Source organism: Uloborus diversus, chromosome 9 (genome assembly GCF_026930045.1).
Source record: "Uloborus diversus isolate 005 chromosome 9, Udiv.v.3.1, whole genome shotgun sequence".
Classification (NCBI taxonomy): domain Eukaryota; kingdom Metazoa; phylum Arthropoda; class Arachnida; order Araneae; family Uloboridae; genus Uloborus; species Uloborus diversus.
The window spans coordinates 114,118,778-114,140,315 of record NC_072739.1 but is presented as its reverse complement, the minus strand read 5'-3'; the positions used below and the strand labels follow the sequence as shown (position 1 = coordinate 114,140,315).

The window sequence follows — 21,538 nt, the reverse complement described above, 5'->3', positions numbered from 1 at the left end:
AGTTTTGCCCATGTGTTACAAAGTTGAAAGGACCACATAAAAAATTTGGGATAGCAATAATTTTGTTATAAAAAGTTAAAAAATATACAATAAAACATGAAGGGGAATTGAAAGTTATACTATTGCCATAAATTTGCTATATATGCCTATGTTATGAATAGATGTGGGACTACAATACAGATAAACAGGAAAGATTTAAGACATAATAAGAAAAATTATGCCTAAGGCTAGTATGGAAAAGCTTCTTTTTTAACCCCCTTTTCACCATAATCTTTTCATAGCCTGTGCATGAAAAAAACGTCCACTTTAGATTGCTTAGCAAAAAAATTGTATTTCAGCAAAAATATTATGTGTTATTAATAGCAGGCTCTGATTAAGGCATGGACTGACTGAACACAAGTCCAATGTTCTCCCAAGGTTTAGGGTCTCAATTTGTTTCTGAATAGGAGAAAATGTTCCCTTCTAAATAGTCATGTCATAGAAAAAATAATTTTGATTATATTCCATATAAATATCAAACTGTTTTCTAAGTCATATATTTTTTTTCCTTTACTTTTGACATTTGTTACAATATATTGAGTAAAATAGGTGTATGGTTTAAAATTACATACAGCTTCATGAAAAGTAAAAGTAGCAAAGCAGTAGTTTGTTGCAATGTTAAAAATAATTCTTGAAAAACCCAAAAAAAGTCTGTGGTTTTCATCAAAAACCCGGGTATATATCTAAAACCCAGGTGGGCAGGGCTTTTTCAAACCCTGATTTCAATGCAACTGGATAGAAAGTTTCGAGTAGGCGCGACAAAATTGGGAGCACAAAAGAATCAGGAAAAGTGTGTAAAAGAGTAACAATCAGCTAAAATGCCTAAATTTTATGCTAAATCTGTAAAATTGGCAAATATGTTACGATAGCTTTTTAAAATATTCACTAAATAGCTTAATGAATAAAGCTCAAAACCTAATAATTTCCAACAAAATCCTAAGAGCTCAAGATCTCTACTGAAAATCGAAGACCTTGAGAAAAATTAAAGCTTTGGCACCCCTGGGAACAATGAGATTATATTGAATTCGCTACTCCAGAGCTCCAATCGCTACCTTGAGGTGATTTACAAAATTGCTGAAAAAGGTTAAACATTGTGCTCCATGTGTACCATATTGGGCAAAACAAGCAGTTTGTTAGGTATATTTTTTTTTATTTGCGTGATTCATCCATTTGGAATCGTCATTCACAACAGCGTAAAATCAAAAATATCTGATAAAAAACTGTTGTACTCTAATCATATATTCAAATAGATAAATCATTTCAGCATAATGCAATCTCGAAAGACCAAGGTCACTCTGACGTCATACTTATCCTTCCCACAATTCCATTCTTCCCCCTTCAATAGTTTGTTGTTTTTTGTTCTCTAGATGTTGTGTGTGTATCTGTTTTTGTGCCGTATGGAATATATTTTATAATATGTGTACATTTAGTTTTTAGTCATTCCTAATTATATCTTTACGTGTTTTCGTCTACTCGTCTATTGACTGTTCTTAATGCATTCAGAAAACTCAACTATCACACCGCTGCCTATCGGGATAAGAAAAGGTAAGCCAACCTTTCCTTACAACATTGATTATGAGACTGATATTCTTTAACAGTGTATATGTTGAAGTTCTGAACAAAGTTAGGACTGTATATATAATTTTCTATTGAACTATGTTTAATAAGAAAATACTAAATATGGCTCAAGCAAATTTTAAAGATTCCACTCAAATAACGAAACTGAATTCCGACAACTATGCCACTTGGAAATTCAAGATTCAAATGCTCTTAATGCATGACAGGCTGGATGATCTTCTTGATACGCCCCCGCCCGCTGAACCTAATGCTGAATTTTTAAAGAAAGATAAACAAGCGCGAGCTATAATTAATTTATGTATAGACGACTCACAAATTATTCACGTAAAAGATGAAACAACAACTGCCGGCACATGGCAAAAATTAAAAACGATACACGAACGATCCAATTTAAGCAGTAAACTATATCTGTTGCGAAAATTATATTTTATAAAGATGCCTGAACATGCTGATATGATCGAACACATAACTCACATGACAGATTTAGTCGAAAGACTAAAACAGGGTGGCGACAGAAACTGTGAAAAAAGTTCCCTGACTTTTCCCTGATTAGGTTTATCAAATTTCCCTGATTTACATTACCAATGATAATGGTTTCCTTTCTTTGCTGCTCTGCTTGAAATCCATTCTATGTTTGTATAAAATGCAGTATTTTAAACGTTTTAAGTTATGTAAAGTTGTTGAACTAAAGATATAATTTTAAAAAGATGCTGTTTTTTTTTCATAAAGTGTTAAAAAAAACATATCAAGTCAATTTTTTTGGAAAAACACCCTACAAAACAAGATATTAAATTTTTCTATATAGAAAATTATATAAAATTTTTAAAAAATACTTTACTTCCAGTAACCACTTAGCATAAGAATTTTAAGAAACTATTAAAATCACTCTTAAAAAACATATGTGTATTTATGATAGAACTAAAAAGTAATTGAAATTATTTTGAACTAAATTTTCAAACAGTATAATAATTGTTGCAAAAAAAAAAAAAAAAAAAAAAAAAAAAAACAAGTAATAGCGAAATAATAGAAGCAATGTAGTTATTCTTATATAACTAATTGACATATTTATGCAATCCATTCATAGGGAGCTTTTCTCTAATCAAGAACATAGGTTTTTATGAATGATTACAGCATTTTAACAATAAAAAAAATAAAGATATTTACTTAAGTGCACAAGTTAACTCTATTTCAAATGATTTCAGTATGTATCGCAAAAAATCTTAGGTTGCTTTTGTAACAAACAGCTTTAAAATGCAAGGGGGAAAAAACAATTGGTTAATTTCAAAATATATAAAAGAATACAACTTGGTTTTAAAATAAAAGAATCATTTAAGCCTGAAAAAAAGAAAACCTTTCTAATCTGCGGTGACAGCAAATAGTATAACGGCAAAAAACAAAGTTTTTTTGATTCAAAGTTCAATTTCAGCAATTACATAAAAAACGGGAAGAAGTAATAACTTTTAAGCTTTTATCAGTATTAATTCACAAAACAAAGATTTCTTCTTGAAATCTTGATTACGATACGCTTATTACTTCGAGACAATGGAATAAAGGCAAAGGAGCTAAGGCATTAATGACGGTTTCCTCTTTGCCTGTAGGGTTGTTTATTTTACGTAGTATTGAAAGCGTGAAAGCAAACTTAGAGCTAGGTAAAATAAACTACTTTACAGACACAGAAGCAATCTTAGGAAGGTCATCCTGTGTTTAATAAGTAAGATGCAATACTTTGACGTTGAGGAAAAAAGATGCACAAATATGCAGCAGTGTATAATCGCACCACATTAATTTTAACTTTTTTTTTTTGAACAGATAATTGGCAGAAAATGTATAGAGAACTAGGATATTTAATTTTGCAAAGCAAGAAATTTTTTTTTCATAAAATCAATTTTCCCCGATTTTTTGTTATTTTTTCGAAATTCCCTGATTTTCCCCTGACTTTTCCCTGATTAATAAAGTTCCCTGACTTTTCCATGATCTCCCTGATCTGTCGCCACCCTGTAAAAGCTATCGGTGAAAATATCCCAGATCAACATGTAGCAGCTCTTTTATTAGTTTCGATTCCCGAATCTTACAACAATCTCATCACCGCTTTAGAAGCAAGAGATGAAGCACTTATAACATCGGATTTAGTAAAAACGAAACTAACAGATGAATATAATCGAAGAATAGAGTAACAAGCGGATAGAAATCCTAACGCTTCATTTGCTTTTAAAACTGCAATTAATGCAAGAAATTATAATAATAAGAATTCGAATACATTGTGTAGCTTTTGCAAGAGTTACAGTCACGCACACGATCGATGTTTTAAATTGCAAAACAAAAATAAAGTCGATTCCAATAATAAGAAATCGGAATTTCATGGAACCAAAAATGGCGGAAAACCTGCTCAACATTGCATGATCGCCGACTCTACAAAATCTCGTAAATCACACGAAGATCTTCCCCCCCTCTTGCGGCGCCAGTAGATCAAAATCAGGGCTGCGGAGTCGGAAAGAAAATGGCCGACTCCGACCCCGACTCCTGGATTTTGAAACGCCCGACTCCGACTCCAACTCCGACTCCGATTTTTTTTTGATTTTTTTAATTGTATTTTTTCAACTCCCTCTCTCCATTCAAGGGAAGGGGGAAAACCTCTTAACACAGATTGAAATATTAATTCCTTTTTATGAAAATTTCGCATTTTTTTTTTTTATTGTAAACCCAAGACGCCATACAACGTTAGAAATTCAATTTAAAAATCAAACTTTCCAATAGTTACGAGTTAAAAAGTGAGATGACTTAAAAATCCCTTTTAAAATTTTTAAAAAGGATTATCTGTAATTTTCCCACCTTTAATGTTTAACAAATAGATATTGATCAAATCGTGTGCTTTCAATTTTTGAAAGCTGTAACTTGAGAGAAAAAAAAAACCTTTTTTTCTAAATCCAAGTTCTTGAGAGGGGGTGGTTTGCCACGGGTGACACCCATCTGGTCGATGACACCCAAAGTTAATTTCAGAGTTTATAAAAAAATATTAATACTTTAATTCTGAAAATTTTCACGAATATATTTTAAATTATATTTCATCAAAAAAATTTCAACGAAAATAGGGCACATATACGTCAGGAGCTAATTTTACATAAAACGCGGCGGTATACAAATTTGTACGAATAACTTTTACTATACCTATATTTCTTCTTTGCTAAATTTTTAATTTAAATTTTATTGGCTGCTTTAGAATCAACCTAAATATGAAGATTTTAAGATTAACTGCAATTCTTGAGTGTTGTAATCAAGAAATCATTTACTTATTTTGTTCCATACTTTTTAGTGAGAACCAAGCTTACAGAAATAGTCTTAATAAAGAAAAAATCATTAGATTATTTCATCGAATCTTTTGGATTCGTGCTTTCGCGCCAGAACTTCTTTGAATTTGCCGATCACACTTAAACGTTTCAACCTTAGCTACGGGTGTCGACTTACTAATTTGTTACGTTTCTTTTACTATTTTTTAAGTGAGATCGAACAAAACACTATATTTCATTTTTATTTGAAAGTGATTACTTGAAAATGTTAGGCAACAAAACCGTTTGCTGACAGTTGCTATTAGTTAAGTTAAAAAGCAAGCAAACTAGGGGACGGCTACAGAAAGTTCGGTAAGTATTCAAGCTAGCTAATTGCCATAATGGCAGTTATTTTCTCATTAGTATCTTTTTATACATGTAATCGAACCAATTGGTAATCAGTTTTTAAAAAATGCAAGGAGAGTCAGTGAAAAGGAAAGAAAAAAAGAAGCCCGGAGTCGGAGTCGGCATGTTTTCTAACGACTCCGACTCTAACTCTTTTATCCCAAAATCAGTCCGACTCCGACTCTTCGACTCCGACTCCACAGCCCTGATCAAAATCTCTCAAGGTTAACCGAAAGAAACTTTATTGCGAATCCGATTCATTATTCTGAACAAAAAACATATGAAATTGTTCTTTATATGGACTCTGGTTCGAGCTCCCATATGTTTTCTGATGAGGTGTTATTTTCGGAATTAAATTATAACAAATCTTTGGCTGATATAGTTCTAGCGGATGGAAGAATTTTGAAGTCAAAGGCCATTGGAACTGTAAATCTCGATTTGAATGATGAATATGGTCTGCAAAATATCAGTTTGACCAATGTTTATTTTGTTCCAGAATTAAAAAGTAATTTAATATCCGTGAAAAAGATAACAAGCAAAGGATTCTCTGTACTTTTCGAAAAACAACACTGTTTCGTGAAAAAGAATAATGAGATAATTATGCATGCGCATTCCGATAATGACAGTTTATACAAAATTGTTTTAAATAGACACTCAGAAAACGCTAATATTGCAGTTGAATGAAAAAATAAAAACTGTATCCGAGTATGGCATTCAAGATTAGGTCATAGGAGTTATGACGCAATCAAGCAACTCGTATGCGAAGATCTTGCTGATGGAATTAAATTGGATAATTGTTGTCATAGTAACAATTGTCCAGAATGTATTAAAAATAAAATGCAGCAACTTCCATATCCAAAAGTTTCTAATGCGCGCGCAAGTAAAGCACTGGAACTTATACACAGTGACGTTTGCTCTATGCCCACTCCCAGTATTGGTGGAAAGCATTATTTTGTCACATTTATCGATGAATATACTAGATACACCGTCATATATTTACTTGCTAAAAAGAGTGAAGTTCTTTGTAAATTAAAGGACTATGCAGGCTTGGAAGAACTATACAAACTCTCCGAACTGATAACGGCGGTGAATACATAAATAGTGAAATGAAGATTTTTTATCTAGTAACGGTATCAAACATCAACTCGGCGTTCCGTTTTCACCAGCTCAAAACGGAGTTAGTGAGCGAAAGAACAGAAGTCTTACAGAGATGACTAGATGCCTGCTGTCCCAGTGAAAACTACCAAATCAATTTTGGGGTGAAGCTATTATTACTAAAAAATTACATTCAGAACAGACTTTCAACTAGAGCTTGCAAGAAGACGCCATATGAATTTTGGAGGGAAAGAAGGCCTAATTTAGCTCATATGAAACAATTCGGTTGCACAGCCTATGCTTACGTACACAAGGAAAACAGAAGAAAGTTGGATGAGAAAGCAGTTGAAGGAACTTTCGTTGGTTATGATCAACGTTCTAAAGGATACAGAATATATACCGGTGGAAATCGTATAATTGACAGTAGAAGCGTAAAATTTATCGAAGACTGCTCGATAACTGATAGCGTTGAAATTTCATCTCCTCCACCAGTCGAAGATTCACTCGAAAATGAAGAATATGATGATAAATCTGTGGATGAATTGAAATGACATCTGAAAAAGAGCGAATACCCAAAGAGAAGCCTAGGCGATCAAAAAGAAAAACCAAAGGGAAACCACAAGATCGCTTAGGATTTCTTGCCGATGAAATTAAAAATGTTCCTGAAAATTTCGAAGATGTAGTTAAAATGAATCCAGCAGAAAAAGAAAATTGGCTTCAAGCAATAAATGAAGAAATCGAATCCATGTCCCGGAATAAAACTTGGGAGTTGGTTGATCTTCCACCTGGAAAGAAAGCCACTGGAAATCGATGGGTATTTAAGCTGAAGAAGAATGAAAACGGTATAGTAACACATTGCAAAGCGCGCCTTGTTGTAAAAGGTTATAGTGAAAAATTTGGAATTGATTATGAACACACTTTTGCCCCAACAGTGAAATATACAACAATCAGAACCTTTCTAGCAGTCGCAGCATACGAAAAAATGCAAGTGAGACACGCTGACTTTACCACTGCATTCCTTCATGGCGATTTAGAAGAAGACTTGTACATGAAACAACCGGAAGGTTATGTCGATCCAAAGCATAAGGATAAGGTTTGCAAATTGAAGAAAGCAATATATGGATTGAAACAAGCAGCTAGAGCTTGGAATAAAAGAATTGAAGAAATTCTAAAGAATGAAGATTTTTCTCAAAGTATTGCAGATCCATGTCTATTTCTAAAAAATGATGGAAACGACAGAATAATGATCACAGGGATAGAAGTGACATTTGCCAACAAAAATATAGGAAAATATAGGAATTTTCTGAAAAAAATATAGGAATTCGATGGAAAATATAGGAATTTTCTGCAAACAATATAGGAATTTTTTGAAATAATATAGGAATATTTTGAAAAAAAAAAAGGATATACAGGAATTTCGATAACAAAGCTCGCCAGTTCGACATTTTTTTTCAAAATGCAATACTACTATTCGATTAAAAACATGTAATTACACTACCTGACATAAGTGCAATACATACGCATAAATAAGTCTAAAAATACACACAAAATCAATTTTACAAACAGTAAAAGAGCGTAAAACTGTAATTTGTACTAAACATATTAAGGCATACTTCTTTAAAAATAAAAAAAAATAGACCAAACTTTTTGTAGATGAACACAAATCTTTCTTAAAATAGTTGTGTCACTAATCTAATTTTTAATGAAAGATTTTGCATGATCCGATACTGCGATGGGCAAGCTGTACAGTAGAATGAAATTCTTGAAGTTCTGTTCTAATTTATGTTATCACTTGACAATGCAGTAAAAGCCAAACTTAAAGTTTTATAAGTTGTTGAAACATGTGCTATGCTGAAATCAAAGTCACATGTCACAGTAATATCAGGGGTCAATCCAGGTTTCATTTTTTAAGTCCCCGTTATGCGAAAAAGCAAAATATTTTTTGTGAATTTTCTTTATTTTTGTGAAAAAGAAATTATTGTGAATTTCCTTTTCTTTTCTAGAAAAAAGTGTTCAGGTAAAAATTTAAATGTATGGAAATTAAAAATTTAAATGTATACTGTGTTTTTTTTTTCAGAAAAATCTCTGATATGATACTTTTTGACCATTTTTCCCCCCTGAAAATCCTGACTTTTCAGTACCAAATTCGATCATAGTTGAAATCCACGATTTCCCATGACTTTGAAGGACACCCAGTAAAATATATATTTGATTTAGAAATATTTGGTCATTAAAGCAAAATAATCCAGACCTAAAAAACTTGGTGGCCACCACTGTCCCAAAGTTTTAAAGTACAAAAAGTGAGGGGGAGGGGGTTAGTTTTTACTACTTTCATAAAAAAAATTAATAAATAGAACCTTGCACTTGTTTACAAAAACATGCATTTTGGAAAATTTAAGTTAAAATAGGTTTTTAAATTACTTCAAAATAAATAAATGAGAAGTCGTTAGGAAACTGCATTTTAGTAATCAAAACCGTTTCTTTAAGTTCATACCAAAGCCTCCAAATCAATGAGGATCGAATGCAATTGTGCAGATAAAATTTCACTTTTCTAAAAACTAATGCAGGGCTCCCAACACATTTTAGTTTTAGAAAAGGGTAAAAGAGGACCAATTTCAATCAAAAAGAGGACTAAAGAGGACCAGTTAGGATTAAAAAGAGGATCTTGAGAGGACCATTCATTTAAACACAAGGAAGCATCAAAAGGCAAATTAGCTGCCTGCTGCTAAATCCCTGAAAATAATTTGTTAATTAACCATATTACTGATTTTTAATGATACAATTCCTTTATCACCTTCTGCACAACTGATCTTTTTATCCATTGAATAATATTATTTACACAAACATTTGGATGGGAGGGGGGGGGAGGCACTTAGCGCAGCACTTAAGGCAGCCTCCATAGAACTAAATGGGCGTAATGATACATTTTGAATTGAATCAGGGATGCTGGTAGTCTCACTGAAGGATAGATGAAGCTGTGCTTCATCTTTCTATAGTTTAAAATTATTTTTGTGTTTTTCTGTATTGTAATGCTTCTTTAATAGCATTTATATCCCTTCTCCACCGATATGAATCCATCACACACCAAACAGATCTACTGTATTGAAAGTTTCCCTAAAAATGTCTGAAATTCTCAATCACAAAGAGAAGCAGATCACATGAGGCATAGTTTTGCAATTTTCATATTCAAAGTATATTTTCAAGAATCATAAAGCTTACATTAAAAAAAAAAATCCATGATTGCAGGGCCATGAGTGCTTTGAACTTTTATGGGGGGGGGAACAAATTCCCCCCTTTAGCAGGCATCATGCCGCCTGCCTTGTCTAGTGGTCAGAGAAGTGTGACTGCGATAGGAAGGTCCGGGTTCGAATCCCGGCTCGGGCATGGACGTACTTTCTCTCTCCTGTCCTTGTCCCCCATAAACGGGTCCTTATGGCATGTGTGTACTGTAGAAGTCGGACTTCACACCAAATTACTCTACAGTTGGAAAAGTGAAGCAGTGCACCTCAAATTGCCAGCCTACTTGGCACACGACAACAACAGCAGCAGGCATCATGACAATGAAATGATGTACAAATTCAACTTCATATAATTACATAATTCAACTTTGTTTCATATACAGACGCTACTTTAAAATGTTATGTGCTCAATTGTTTAAATTTAATACCCCTCCCCCTCCCACACAAAAAAACAGTAATAACCAAAAATAAGCTAATGATAATCAAAATTATGTTTGGAAAACTAAATAAGCTTGAATTAAACAACACAAAAAATATTAATTTTTTAGTTATTTAAGTAAAAATTTAATCGAGTTAATCTGACGTAGCATGTCAAAATAACTTCTAATTGCCATAAATATAAAAATATTTATAAGATGCAAAACGATTGAAAGCTCAGAGAAGCAAATTTTCACGAACCAAGTTCAATGTTGGCATGCTTCCTATAAAATAAATTTATTTATTTTCTACTAAATTAAACCTAAAACATGCTAATCTAAGTTGGAATATGGGAAAATAACATTCGATTGGGCAAAATATTTTAATATTTACATGATTCAAAAAGATTGAAATTTCAAACATTAAAAGCAATTTTCCGCGAAGTCCGAGTAAGTTCAATGTTACCATGGTTTCCAAAATAATTCCTACGTTAATTATTGAAATTAAATGAAAAATAAGCTAATCTAAAGTAGTATATGTCAAAATAACTTCCAATTGTCAAAAACATCTAAATGTTTACAAGATGCAAAAGGATTGAAATTATTTTCCGCGAAGTCCGAATAAGCTCAATGTTGTTATTATTTTCAAAATATTTCCTTCGTTAATTATTGAAATTGAACGAAAAATAAGCTAAACTAAGGTAGCATATGTCAAAATAACTTCCAATTGTGGAAAACATCAAAATATTTACAAGATGCAAAAGGATTGAAATTTCCAACGCGAGAAGCATTTTTCCGCGAAATCCGATTAAGTTCAATGTTGCCATGGCTTCCAAAATAATTCCTTCGTTAATTATTGAAATTAAACGAAAAATAAGCTAATCTATAGTAGCATATGTCAAAATAACTCCTAATTGTCAAAAACATCAAAATGTTTACAAGGTGCAAAAGGATTGAAACTATTTTCCGCGAATTCCGAATAAGCTCAATGTTGTTATGGTTTTCAAAATATTTCCTTCGTTAATTATTGAAATTAAACGAAAAATAAGCTAAACTAAGGTAGCATATGTCAAAATAACTTCCAATTGTGGAAAACATCAAAATATTTACAAGATGCAAAAGGATTGAAATTTCCAACGCGAGAAGCATTTTTCCGCGAAATCCGAGTAAGTTCAATGTTGCCCTGGCTTCCAAAATAATTCCTTCATTAATTATTGAAATTAAACGAAAAATAAGCTAATCTATAAAAACATATGTCAAAATAACTTCCAATTGTCAAAACATCAAAATGTTCACAAGATGCAAAAGGATTGAAATTTCAAACGCGAGATGCAATTTTCCGCGAAGTCCGAATAAGCTCAATGTTATTGTTATGGTTTCCAAAATATTTCATTGGTTAACTATTGAAATAAAACGAAAAATAAGCCAATCTATAGAAACATACGTCAAAATAACTTCAAATTGCCAAAAACATCAAAATGTTCACAAGATGCAAAAGGATTGAAATTTCAAACGCGAGATGCAATTTTCAGCGAAGTCCGAATAAGCTCAATGTTATTGTTATGGTTTCCAAAATATTTCCTTCGTTAGTTATTAAAATCAAACGAAAAATAAGCTAAACTAAAGTAGCATATACTAAAATAACTTCTAATTGTGGAAAACATCAACATATTTACAAGATGCAAAAGGATTGAAATTTCAAAAGCGAGAAGCATTTTTCCGCGTCCGAGCCGAGTAAGTTCAATGTTGCCATGGTTTCCAAAATAATTCCTTCATTAATTATTGAAATTAAACGAAAAATAAGCTAAGCTAAGGTAAGCACATGTCAAAATCACTTTGGATTGTAAAAAGAATCAAAATATTAACAAGATGCAAAAGGATTGAAACCTCAAACACGAAAGCAATTTTTCGCGATAAATCATATCGAATATATATGTTCAGAAAATTGCACTAATGAAATATTTTTAAAAGAATTACAAGCACAATCCAAACAATAAATAAATTCAAGCAATAAAGAAACTTTTTATACTTTTTCAAGGTTTTCAAACACTAGAAAATGTGTGTGTGTGACCTTTTTTCCCCCCCCCCCAAGAACTTTTCAAGGTTTTTCATGGGCGTACGAACTTTGTTTAACACGCGCTGCGGCGGCGTGCTTGGGAGAACAGTAACTTTAAACGAAATGAAAAACTTTTAAAATCTGATATTTAAGTAAAAACAATATAAAAGCGAACTAATCAGACCATAATGTCAAAAGTCTAAAGCGGACTTTACCATAAAACACGGACTTTGGCGGGAAAAAGCGAACCATTTGGGAGCCCTGCACAGTAGGAAAGATAAAATGGCGGCTGCACGTGGATCGCGGAAAAGGCGGTAGCCAAAAGTCGAGGGGAAAAGTAAAAAAAAAAAAAAAAAAAAGGAATCGGAAACTGAAAATATAGGAAAATATAGGAATTATAGGAATTATAGGAACTTTTTCAGAAATATAGGAAAATATAGGAATATAGGAACGCTGCGATGCCTGTGATCATAATCTACGTCGACGATATACTTATAGCATGTAAAAACAGGGGTGTAGCTAAGGGGGGGTTTGGGGACAACCCCCCCCCCCCCCGAAACGTTAGTCTCAAAAAAAAAGAGAAAAAGAGAGAAGAGAAAGAAAAAAAAAGAAGAAAAAGAAAAAATTCCAAGCGATTTTTTTTCTGACTAACAAAGGTCAAAAATCCACTTCGCTTCCCCCCCCCCCCCCAATGCCATTGAAAATCTGCTCCATGTTGACCCTCAAGCATAAAGACGCCTCCCTCTGCTGCGACAATTTTTTGATAATTGAGTGAAACTTGACACTTCGCTTTAGAAATGAGATTGATTTGTTAAATCCACGTATATGCAGCCTTTCTTTGTCATACATTCTGCAAATTGTTAAATATGTTTGATTTTATGAGCCGTGCAGTGGGAATATTGCATGCAGTCGAATCTGTATATTTCGAATTTCACATTAAAGAAAAAAATCGAGATAAAGAGGTTTTGAGATACGGGGGCAAGAAATTTTTTATGGAAATTTGAAATTTGATGGTGGAAATTTGAAATTTGATGGTGAAAATTTGAAATTGATACTAAAGACGATATTGAGCTCTTGATTAAAATTCCTCTTTATTAGTTTTGTTAGGTATTCATTCTATTATTACATTATTAAGTGCTTTATTGCGAGTTTAAGAAATCATTTTGACAGTAAAAGGAACTTTAAGCATATCTTTTTCAAGAAAAAGTCTTTTATTGCTTTTTAGTCCCTGATTATTTTTTTTTTTTTGATTCATTACTTATCCTCTTGAGGTTAGCAATTGCTGCAAATCTAACTTGGCCAGTATTCTAAGGTTTTCCTTTTTTCATCACTTGAAAAAAAAACTTATACTTTCTTTTCACTCCTATCATTTCGGGTTTCTAAGGAGTCACAATTTTAAGAAAGAGAGCAACCAAAGAACAGTACTAATCCAGATAAAAGAGCGAAATGGCTTTTAACTGGAATGACCTTTAACCATAAACTTGAAATGTTCATCTTGCATGTCAAACCTGTGAATTTCACCCCTTTACTTTTCTTCCAAGAAAGTGCGCAAAACGACTGTCCTTCGGTTAATCTTCCTGGAAAGCCTATTCGTGGAACGCATTTCTCCCTCTTTTCCACTGCCTCCTCAGCTCTTGGAAGACAATTGCTCTGTTTCTGAGTTGAAGAAAATGTTTTTGTTTGCTTCTTTAAGATCATTGGGCCTTGAATCCGAAAATGATAGCATAACCGGAATTCAAGACGATAGAGTTTTTGTTGGTCTGGTCTCGTGTGTGTCATAGGTCATAGTCAAAACAACCTTTGCTAACCAGAGTATCCATTGCAATCACATTGATTTTTCAGCCAGTATTTACAGCATATTCTTTTGTAAACGTGCAGTCTGTTTAAAATAGTACATTCTAAGTGAAAGTTGTTGCATAATGAAGCGAGCAAAACCGATAACAAGCTTTTTTAAACCCAAAGAAAAAAAAAATAAAATGACGAAAAGGATTGCTCTAAAAAGAGAAAGTTAACGTCGTCTGAAGAAAACGAAGTACAGTCTGCAAAGCAGCATTAGTCCCATCGGACCCTTCTGAAGGTAATTTTATTTTAATTCAAAAGAAAAACTGCATAGCATTACATGAATAAAATGTTTAAAAACAAAATGAATCTATAATATTTCTGTTAGCTTGGTTCGCATTAAAAAGTAGAAAATAAAAAAGACTTCTGTTTATAATACTCGAAAATTGCTGTTGCTCTCTCAAATAGATATTTTTGTAAATTCTAAAGCAGCCAATAAAATTAAAAATAAAGACTTGTGAGGAGAACAGATGGTATGCATTTGAGCAAATAACTTTTTACCGCCTATATTTCTTCCCTAACTTTCTTTATTCAAATTTTCTTAACTGCTTTAGAATTAGCATAAATGTAAATACATAAAAAGCAACATATAAATATAACGATATGAAAAGCATTTTCATTTTTTGCGGGTTATAATCCAAGAAGTCTTTTTTTATTTTATTTCATACTTTTAGTGCAAACCAAGTTGGTAAAAATAGTCTTTATAGTCTGACCACCGATGATATTGAAAGTCAAACATCCAGTTTACAGGCGGAAATGGAAGTACCTATTAGCTTTCAAGGATGCCAGATTTTGTAGATGTGTGTTAGCCTCTAAATTAAGCAGTCACACTGAAATGAACGGAACACGCTCATCAGATATGTGATTTCCCACTGATTTGGATAGACTGCTTTTGACAAGACGTTGCTAGAAAATTTCACTTTAAATTAAATGGAGGGAAAAGGAAAAAAAGTTGAATTTTCCATAACATTAAAAAAAAAATCTTTGCTTTTGTTTTGTTTGACACAAGTATCTGAATTGGGGCACCCCATTCCAAAGTATGTAAGATTCCCCTCCCTCTTATTTTTTTAATACTAAATAAATAAATAAATAAATATATATATATATATATATATATATATATATATATATATATATATATATATATATATATATATATATATATATATAAAAGAAGTAACCCCCCCCCCCCCCGAAAGTCGGGTCTAGCTACGCCACTGTGTAAAAATGAAGATAAAATTGCGAAATTAATCAAACAACTGAACAAATTCTTCGAACTGAAAGATTTAGGAGAAGTAAGAAATTACTTGGGAATCAACACTGAACGAGATGGAGAAAAATTTCTACTAAACCAAAAATCGAAAAAGAAATTTAGTCCAGATATCAAAAAGCCTTCTTATACACCAATGGACACATCTTATCCAAAAGAAGAGGATTCCTCTCTCCCACAAGTTGACAACACGCAATACAGGTAAGCAATTGGAGCTTTACTTTATATAGCTACAGTAACCAGACCGGACATTACCTTCACTGTGAACATATTAAGCAGGAAGAATGAATCTCCCAATGAAAAGGATTGGAAAGCAGTTCTAAGAGTCATTGAATATTTGGACTCGACGAAGGACATTTATTTGCAAATTGACTCTAGCAGCCCACCAACTCTTACTTGTTACACTGATGCTGATTTCGCATCTGACCTTGCTACTAGAAAATCAACAGGGGATACTGTATTTTTCTCAGGGAACAATCCTATATTTTGATCCACTAAGAGACAAAATTGTGTTTCATTATCTTCAACCGAGTCTGAGCTCATTTCTGCAGCCACTGCTGCTCAAGAGCTGAAATGGATATTAGATCTACTTAAAGATTTTGGCCTAATTCAAAAATTGCCTGTTAAAGTGTTTGAGGATAACAAAGCAACAATTTCTTTAATTCAACATGGGAAAATGAATACTAGGTTAAAGCATCTTAACGTGAAATATTTCTTTTTGAGGGGAAATGGAAGACAATAAAATAATTAAGATAACCTATTGTAACACTAACTGTATGATTGCAGATATTTTTACTAAACCTTTGCCTAAGCCCAAGTTTATTGACTTTAGAAATAAGTTAAATTTAGTTTTTGTAATTTGAATGTACGATTAAGGGGGGAAATGTTGTACTCTAATCATATATTCAAATAGATAAATCATTTCAGCAAAATAATGCAATCTTGAAAGACCAAGGTCACTCTGACGTCATACTTATCCTTCCCACAATTCCCTTCTTCCCCCTTCAATAGTTTGTTGTTTTTTTGTTCTCTAGATGTTGTGTGTTGTATCTGTTTTTGTGCCGTATGAAATATATTTTATAATATGTGTACATTTAGTTTTTAGTCATTCCTAATTAAATCTTTATGTGTTGTTCGTCTACTCATCTATTGACTGTTCTTCATGCGTTCAGAAAACTCAACTATCACACCGCTGCCTATCGGGATAAGAAAAGGTAAGCCAACCTTTCCTTACAACATTGAGTATACATTTTATTTATCTTGTTCTGAGTGAATTTGAATAAATATTAGTTATTTACCTTATCTATACATATAATAAAATAAGATGTTTGTGTGTGTGTGTGTGTGTGGCGCGCTTCCCGGGAAAACGGTAAGGCCTAGAAAGATGAAATTTGGTATACAGGTGCAGTTTTTGCCGAAGATGTGCACCTCGGGCTTCGATTTTTGATATTTTAATTAGAAAAAAAGTTATTTAATATTTTATGTGTTTTTTTGCACTTTTTAGTACTTTTTACCTTACAGACCCTGAACCAATCACTCCACACGAATAAGTTTCCTACCATAGTATAGGAAATTTAATTTTAAATATGATGAATGAAAAAAGTTTGAAGATAGAGCAATTTTTGTATTTTTTATGAATTTTTGAAAAACCTTTAATTTGCAATTTTTCCTGGGTTTTATTTTTTTCTAATATCATCCTGCGAGAAGTATCAAAGCCTCATATCTGAAATTTAAGTTGGTAATAGTAAAAGCATTTTGCCCTCTTTAGAAGAAAAAAGTTCTTAAAAATACGCAATAGTTTTTTTTTTTACAATTTTTTTAATGCTGAACACATTATGTCTTTCCACGCATCGGTCAAAGAAAGCGTTCTTCAATCTTTTATGCCTCTGACGTCACTACTTGGATTTTGATTCGATATTTACGATGGAATCTTAATCGCAAACAATGTTAATCTTTTTTTTTTACTATATAGCTTACTTCTACATTTTATGATGTGTTGACCACGTGTGTTTCAGGCAGCGCTTGATTTTTTTTCGTTCCTTTTTATTGTTTTATTTGTCGATTGCATTTATTTCTTTTTCCATTCCCCCCCCCCAGCTGGACGCTTTGCTGTATCTATATTACGTTACATTTCATAGTTGTGCACATTTAATTCAATAAAAAACAGCGAGATTTTTTTTTCTTTGTCAAACGCTACTTGCACACTACAGGGAATTTTGGAGATAACTTTTATTTTTTTTTGCTCTACTTAAATAAAAGCGGTTTTTGAGTGATCTTTTTGTTTTTATTAGGAAATGGCCGGAGAGGTTAAATAAATAGAGATGGATAAGAAAATTTAGAGATAGATCGTAAAGGTAGATAGCCGCCAAAAGAGGCAATCTTGGCGTAAAAATGTGAATGGCACAAAAAAAGATAGAGATAGATTGATTAATACTGCTGCCAAATTTATTTTAACAGCCGCCGAAGGCGGCAAACTTGAAATGAAAAGGTAAATGACAAGTTAGCCAAACAGCCGCCATAGGTGGCTGCTTGCATAGAAAGGCAAATTGCGTAAAAAGGCGAACCAGCTGGTCGCCGCAGGCGGCGAGTTACAAAATAAAAATCTAACTGCTCCGGGTACAACTTACCTTTAAACAGTGCCCGCAAAAGATGTTCATCTAAATTTTCTAAATTGCATGCATGACTGTGTAGATTCAGAACTGTTAAGTAATCTAGACCATTCTGAAATAAGAATAAATAATAAAATAAATAAATAAATATATATATAAACAATAATTAAATTACAAAGAATTTAAAGTTTTCTTAGGATATAACACGCAACATTTAGTGTTAACAAAAAGCATTTATGAAGAAAAAAAAGTTTGTAAAAATCTTTTTACAAACATTAGGGAAACATTTTTATTAACGGACAAGAATCAGTAGAATTGTTGTGAAATAATCAGTGCAACAAAATTTTCAAATGATAAGATTTGTGTACCTGATGAGCATGTCGAACACATTCCATTATTCGGTCTCGAAAGATATTTCGGGCCAAGCTATTTTCTCGAAATCGAGAAAAATTGTGAGCAATCTTGTTAGCAAGTTCAGGTTTCAAGAAATTTTCTACAAACTCGGCATCTTGAATACCCCTAGGCCTGAAATGAACAGCTTAAAATTATGAACAAGTTAAGCAAAAAAGGATATTTTGCAGCATATAAATAAATTGCTTCAGTAGTTAGAAAAGCATTCGGATAATTAAAAAACAAACAGTCTGTTAAGTATTAAAACAAGTTTTAATAAAAAGATAAATTATTCATTGACCAAAAATCTGCTTCATTTACACAAGGGGTGCCCACCTGGCGGGGTGGGTCATGGCACAGACTGTGCCATTGAAATATTAAGTTTTGAGGGGTATTTTTCTCATTTATTGTGGGGCTCTTGCTTTTGAGGGGTATTTGCAATATTTGGGGGGGGGGGGGGGCGAAACCCTGATTTACATATAGATTAAATTTACCCTTTTGTATGTTTTATTAATTTTTTACTGATACAAAGGGAGATAGAAATAGTGATCTATCTTTTAATTTTGTAGTAACTAAGAACTTAGGCAGTTAAAAATGCATTGCAATGTAAGCTGGTTTCATAAGGAGAAAACAACCTGTTTTCAGCGAACAAAAACGTTACTTGTGCAAACAAGCACTGAAACTAACAAAACTTGGTATAATAGTTAGCTTGCAATGATGAAAATAATTTTGACTATGAATAAATTTTGACTGTTAAATAAAAGATGCTTGTCCCTTCAGGGCTGCCACTGAGTTATGATCCTAAAAATAGTCATTTTATTAGCTTCTTAAATGCAAAATAGTCGCCAAATAAAGAAACTAATATCTAAAATATTCTTCCATTATTTTTTAAATACTATTGAATATAAATCGTACTGCATATACTTGATGAATAGGCATACCTCAGCTGCATGGTATATAAGCCGGATCACCTGGGACAAGCGAAACTCTCTCCAACTACACACAAACAGTGTTCCTGACATCGTTTCATATCAATCATATTTCAATGATAATAATGTGAAAGCTGTGCATATATTAGAGATCTTTATGAAACAATGAAAACATTACAGCCAGCAATTACTTTTTTGAAATTCCTAAAAACATAACAGTTAAAGAAAAAGTACTATTTAGACACTTTTCTGTCTTAAATGAATTATAGGAACAGGAACATCCCTACTATTCTGCATACCCAACAAAGCAAAAAATTTTGAAATTTTTCAGTACATGGTATTATGGATAACCCAATAGTCTGTTTAAAAAACATCTGCTCTCTACCACTGACTTTGTGGCACTTTGGCAGAGTTTGAAAGCAGTTTTTTCTTCTGGTTTGGACAATAGCGATGTGAATCTTCAGTGGGCAGAGTTTAAGGAAAATCTAGCGAATACGGTTAGGGATCATGTTCCTTTTAGGAGAAAGGGTGTCAACACTAAAATTTGGCCAATGTGGTTCTCCAGGGAAACTAAAGACGCTCTAAATTACAAGCAAGCTGCTTTTCATAGGTTTAGAGAAACAGGTCACAGTGCAGATAGGCTACAATATTGTAAGGCAAGGCGTAAATTTAAGTATTTGGTACGGATTCAGAAAAGAGAGTTGGAGCAAAGACTGGCAGATAACATAAACAGGAATCCCAAGAGGTTTTTTGCATACGCTAATTCGGGGAAAGTTCGAAATAGTCATATTGGGCCACTGGTAGATGACCACGGAATTTTAATTCAGGACGATAGTGATATTGCTAATGTTCTTAATAACTTTTTTTTGAGTGTTTTTAACGATAACTGTATCTCAACAGTTGACACCAACAAGACACAAGCTATAGTACAGCTTGAGGACTTTGTATTTTCCAGGGATGACGTTTTACTTCATTTGAAAAAAATTAAAGAGACTAAGGCTCCGGGGCCAGATAATATTTATCCGAAAATTTTAGTTGAATGTGCAGAGGAATTAGCAGATGTAATCGCAAATATTTTCAATGCTTCTTATAATTCGGGGACAGTGCCAGAGGACTGGAAGCTGGCTAACATTACACCGCTCTTCAAGAAAGGGTCTAAAGGGAGTGCGGGAAATTATAGACCTGTGAGTCTAACTTCGGTGGTTTGCAAAATTTTTGAAACATTGATGAAAATTAAGATAGTAAATTTTCTAGAGACTAATAATCTATTGACTAGTTTTCAGTACGGTTTTAGGAAAGGTAAATCTTGTGCAACTAATTTATTACATTTCTATGACAAAGTTACCATGGCTTTGGACAATAAGAAGCCTGTAGATGTTGTTTACATTGATTTTCAAAAAGCTTTCGATAAGGTACCGCATGTTGCTCTACTTAGCAAATTAGCTGATATAGGAATAGGAGGGAAAACTTTCATTTGGGTAAAAAATTGGCTGACCGGAAGGAAACAAAGAGTAGTTGTAAGGGGAAATTATTCTAATTGGAGTGAGGTCTTAAGCGGGGTTCCTCAAGGATCAGTGTTAGGGCCTGTTTTGTTCATTGTCTTTATGAACGATATTCACAAAAATATTTCTGGGAACATGAATTGTTTTGCTGATGATGTCAAAGTTATGGGGACTGTAGAAAATGAAGAACAAGCAAATCAGCTGCAAGAGGATCTAGATCATATTACGGAGTGGGCTGATAAATGGGGTATGGCTGTTAATGTTGGGAAATGTCAAGTGCTACATTTAGGGCATGGAAATAAGTGTACAAGTTATTATTTGCAAGGTTCAGTCATTAGTCAGGCAGACAAAGTTACTGATCTGGGGGTCCTAATAAGTCAGGATTTAAAGTTTAGCCAACAGTGCAGCATTGCTAGCAACAAAGCCAATAAGATGCTTGGGTTTATCAATAGATCTATTTCAAATAAATCTAAAGAAGTTCTTCTGCCCTTATATAGAAGTTTGGTAAGACCCCATTTGGAGTATGCTGTTCAGTTTTGGTCTCCTTATCTTAAGAAAGACATTAATGTATTGGAAAGGGTTCAAAGGCGGGCTACAAGGCTAATAAGTGGACTTTCTCACTTAGACTATGATTCCAGGCTTAGAAGGCTAAAAATGTACAGTCTTGAGCAAAGAAGAGACCGAGGGGACATGATTCAGCTGTTTAAATTTATTAAAACGAAAGATGTTACGGGGCTAAAGTTTAGCACTGAAAACAGGACAAGGGGTCATTGTTTTAAGCTATTTAAATCTCAGGCTAACATGGATATTAGAAAAAATTATTATTTTAGCAGGGTAGTCGAACCTTGGAACAGCTTATCGGAAGAGGTGGTAACGAGCAAAGGAGTAGACAGTTTTAAGAGGGCCAT

At 33.0% G+C, this 21,538-nt stretch overlaps 1 protein-coding gene across 1 annotated transcript in view; it reads right to left on the bottom strand.

Annotated features, from left to right (window-relative positions):
- The window catches only part of LOC129230447 (transient receptor potential cation channel subfamily M member-like 2), an 88,580-nt gene that overhangs the window by 51,021 nt on the left and 16,021 nt on the right, over positions 1–21,538 (bottom strand). The window contains 2 exon segments of the mRNA XM_054864846.1: positions 17,828–17,921; positions 18,178–18,334. Coding sequence (XP_054720821.1) covers positions 17,828–17,921; positions 18,178–18,334 — 251 coding nt within the window.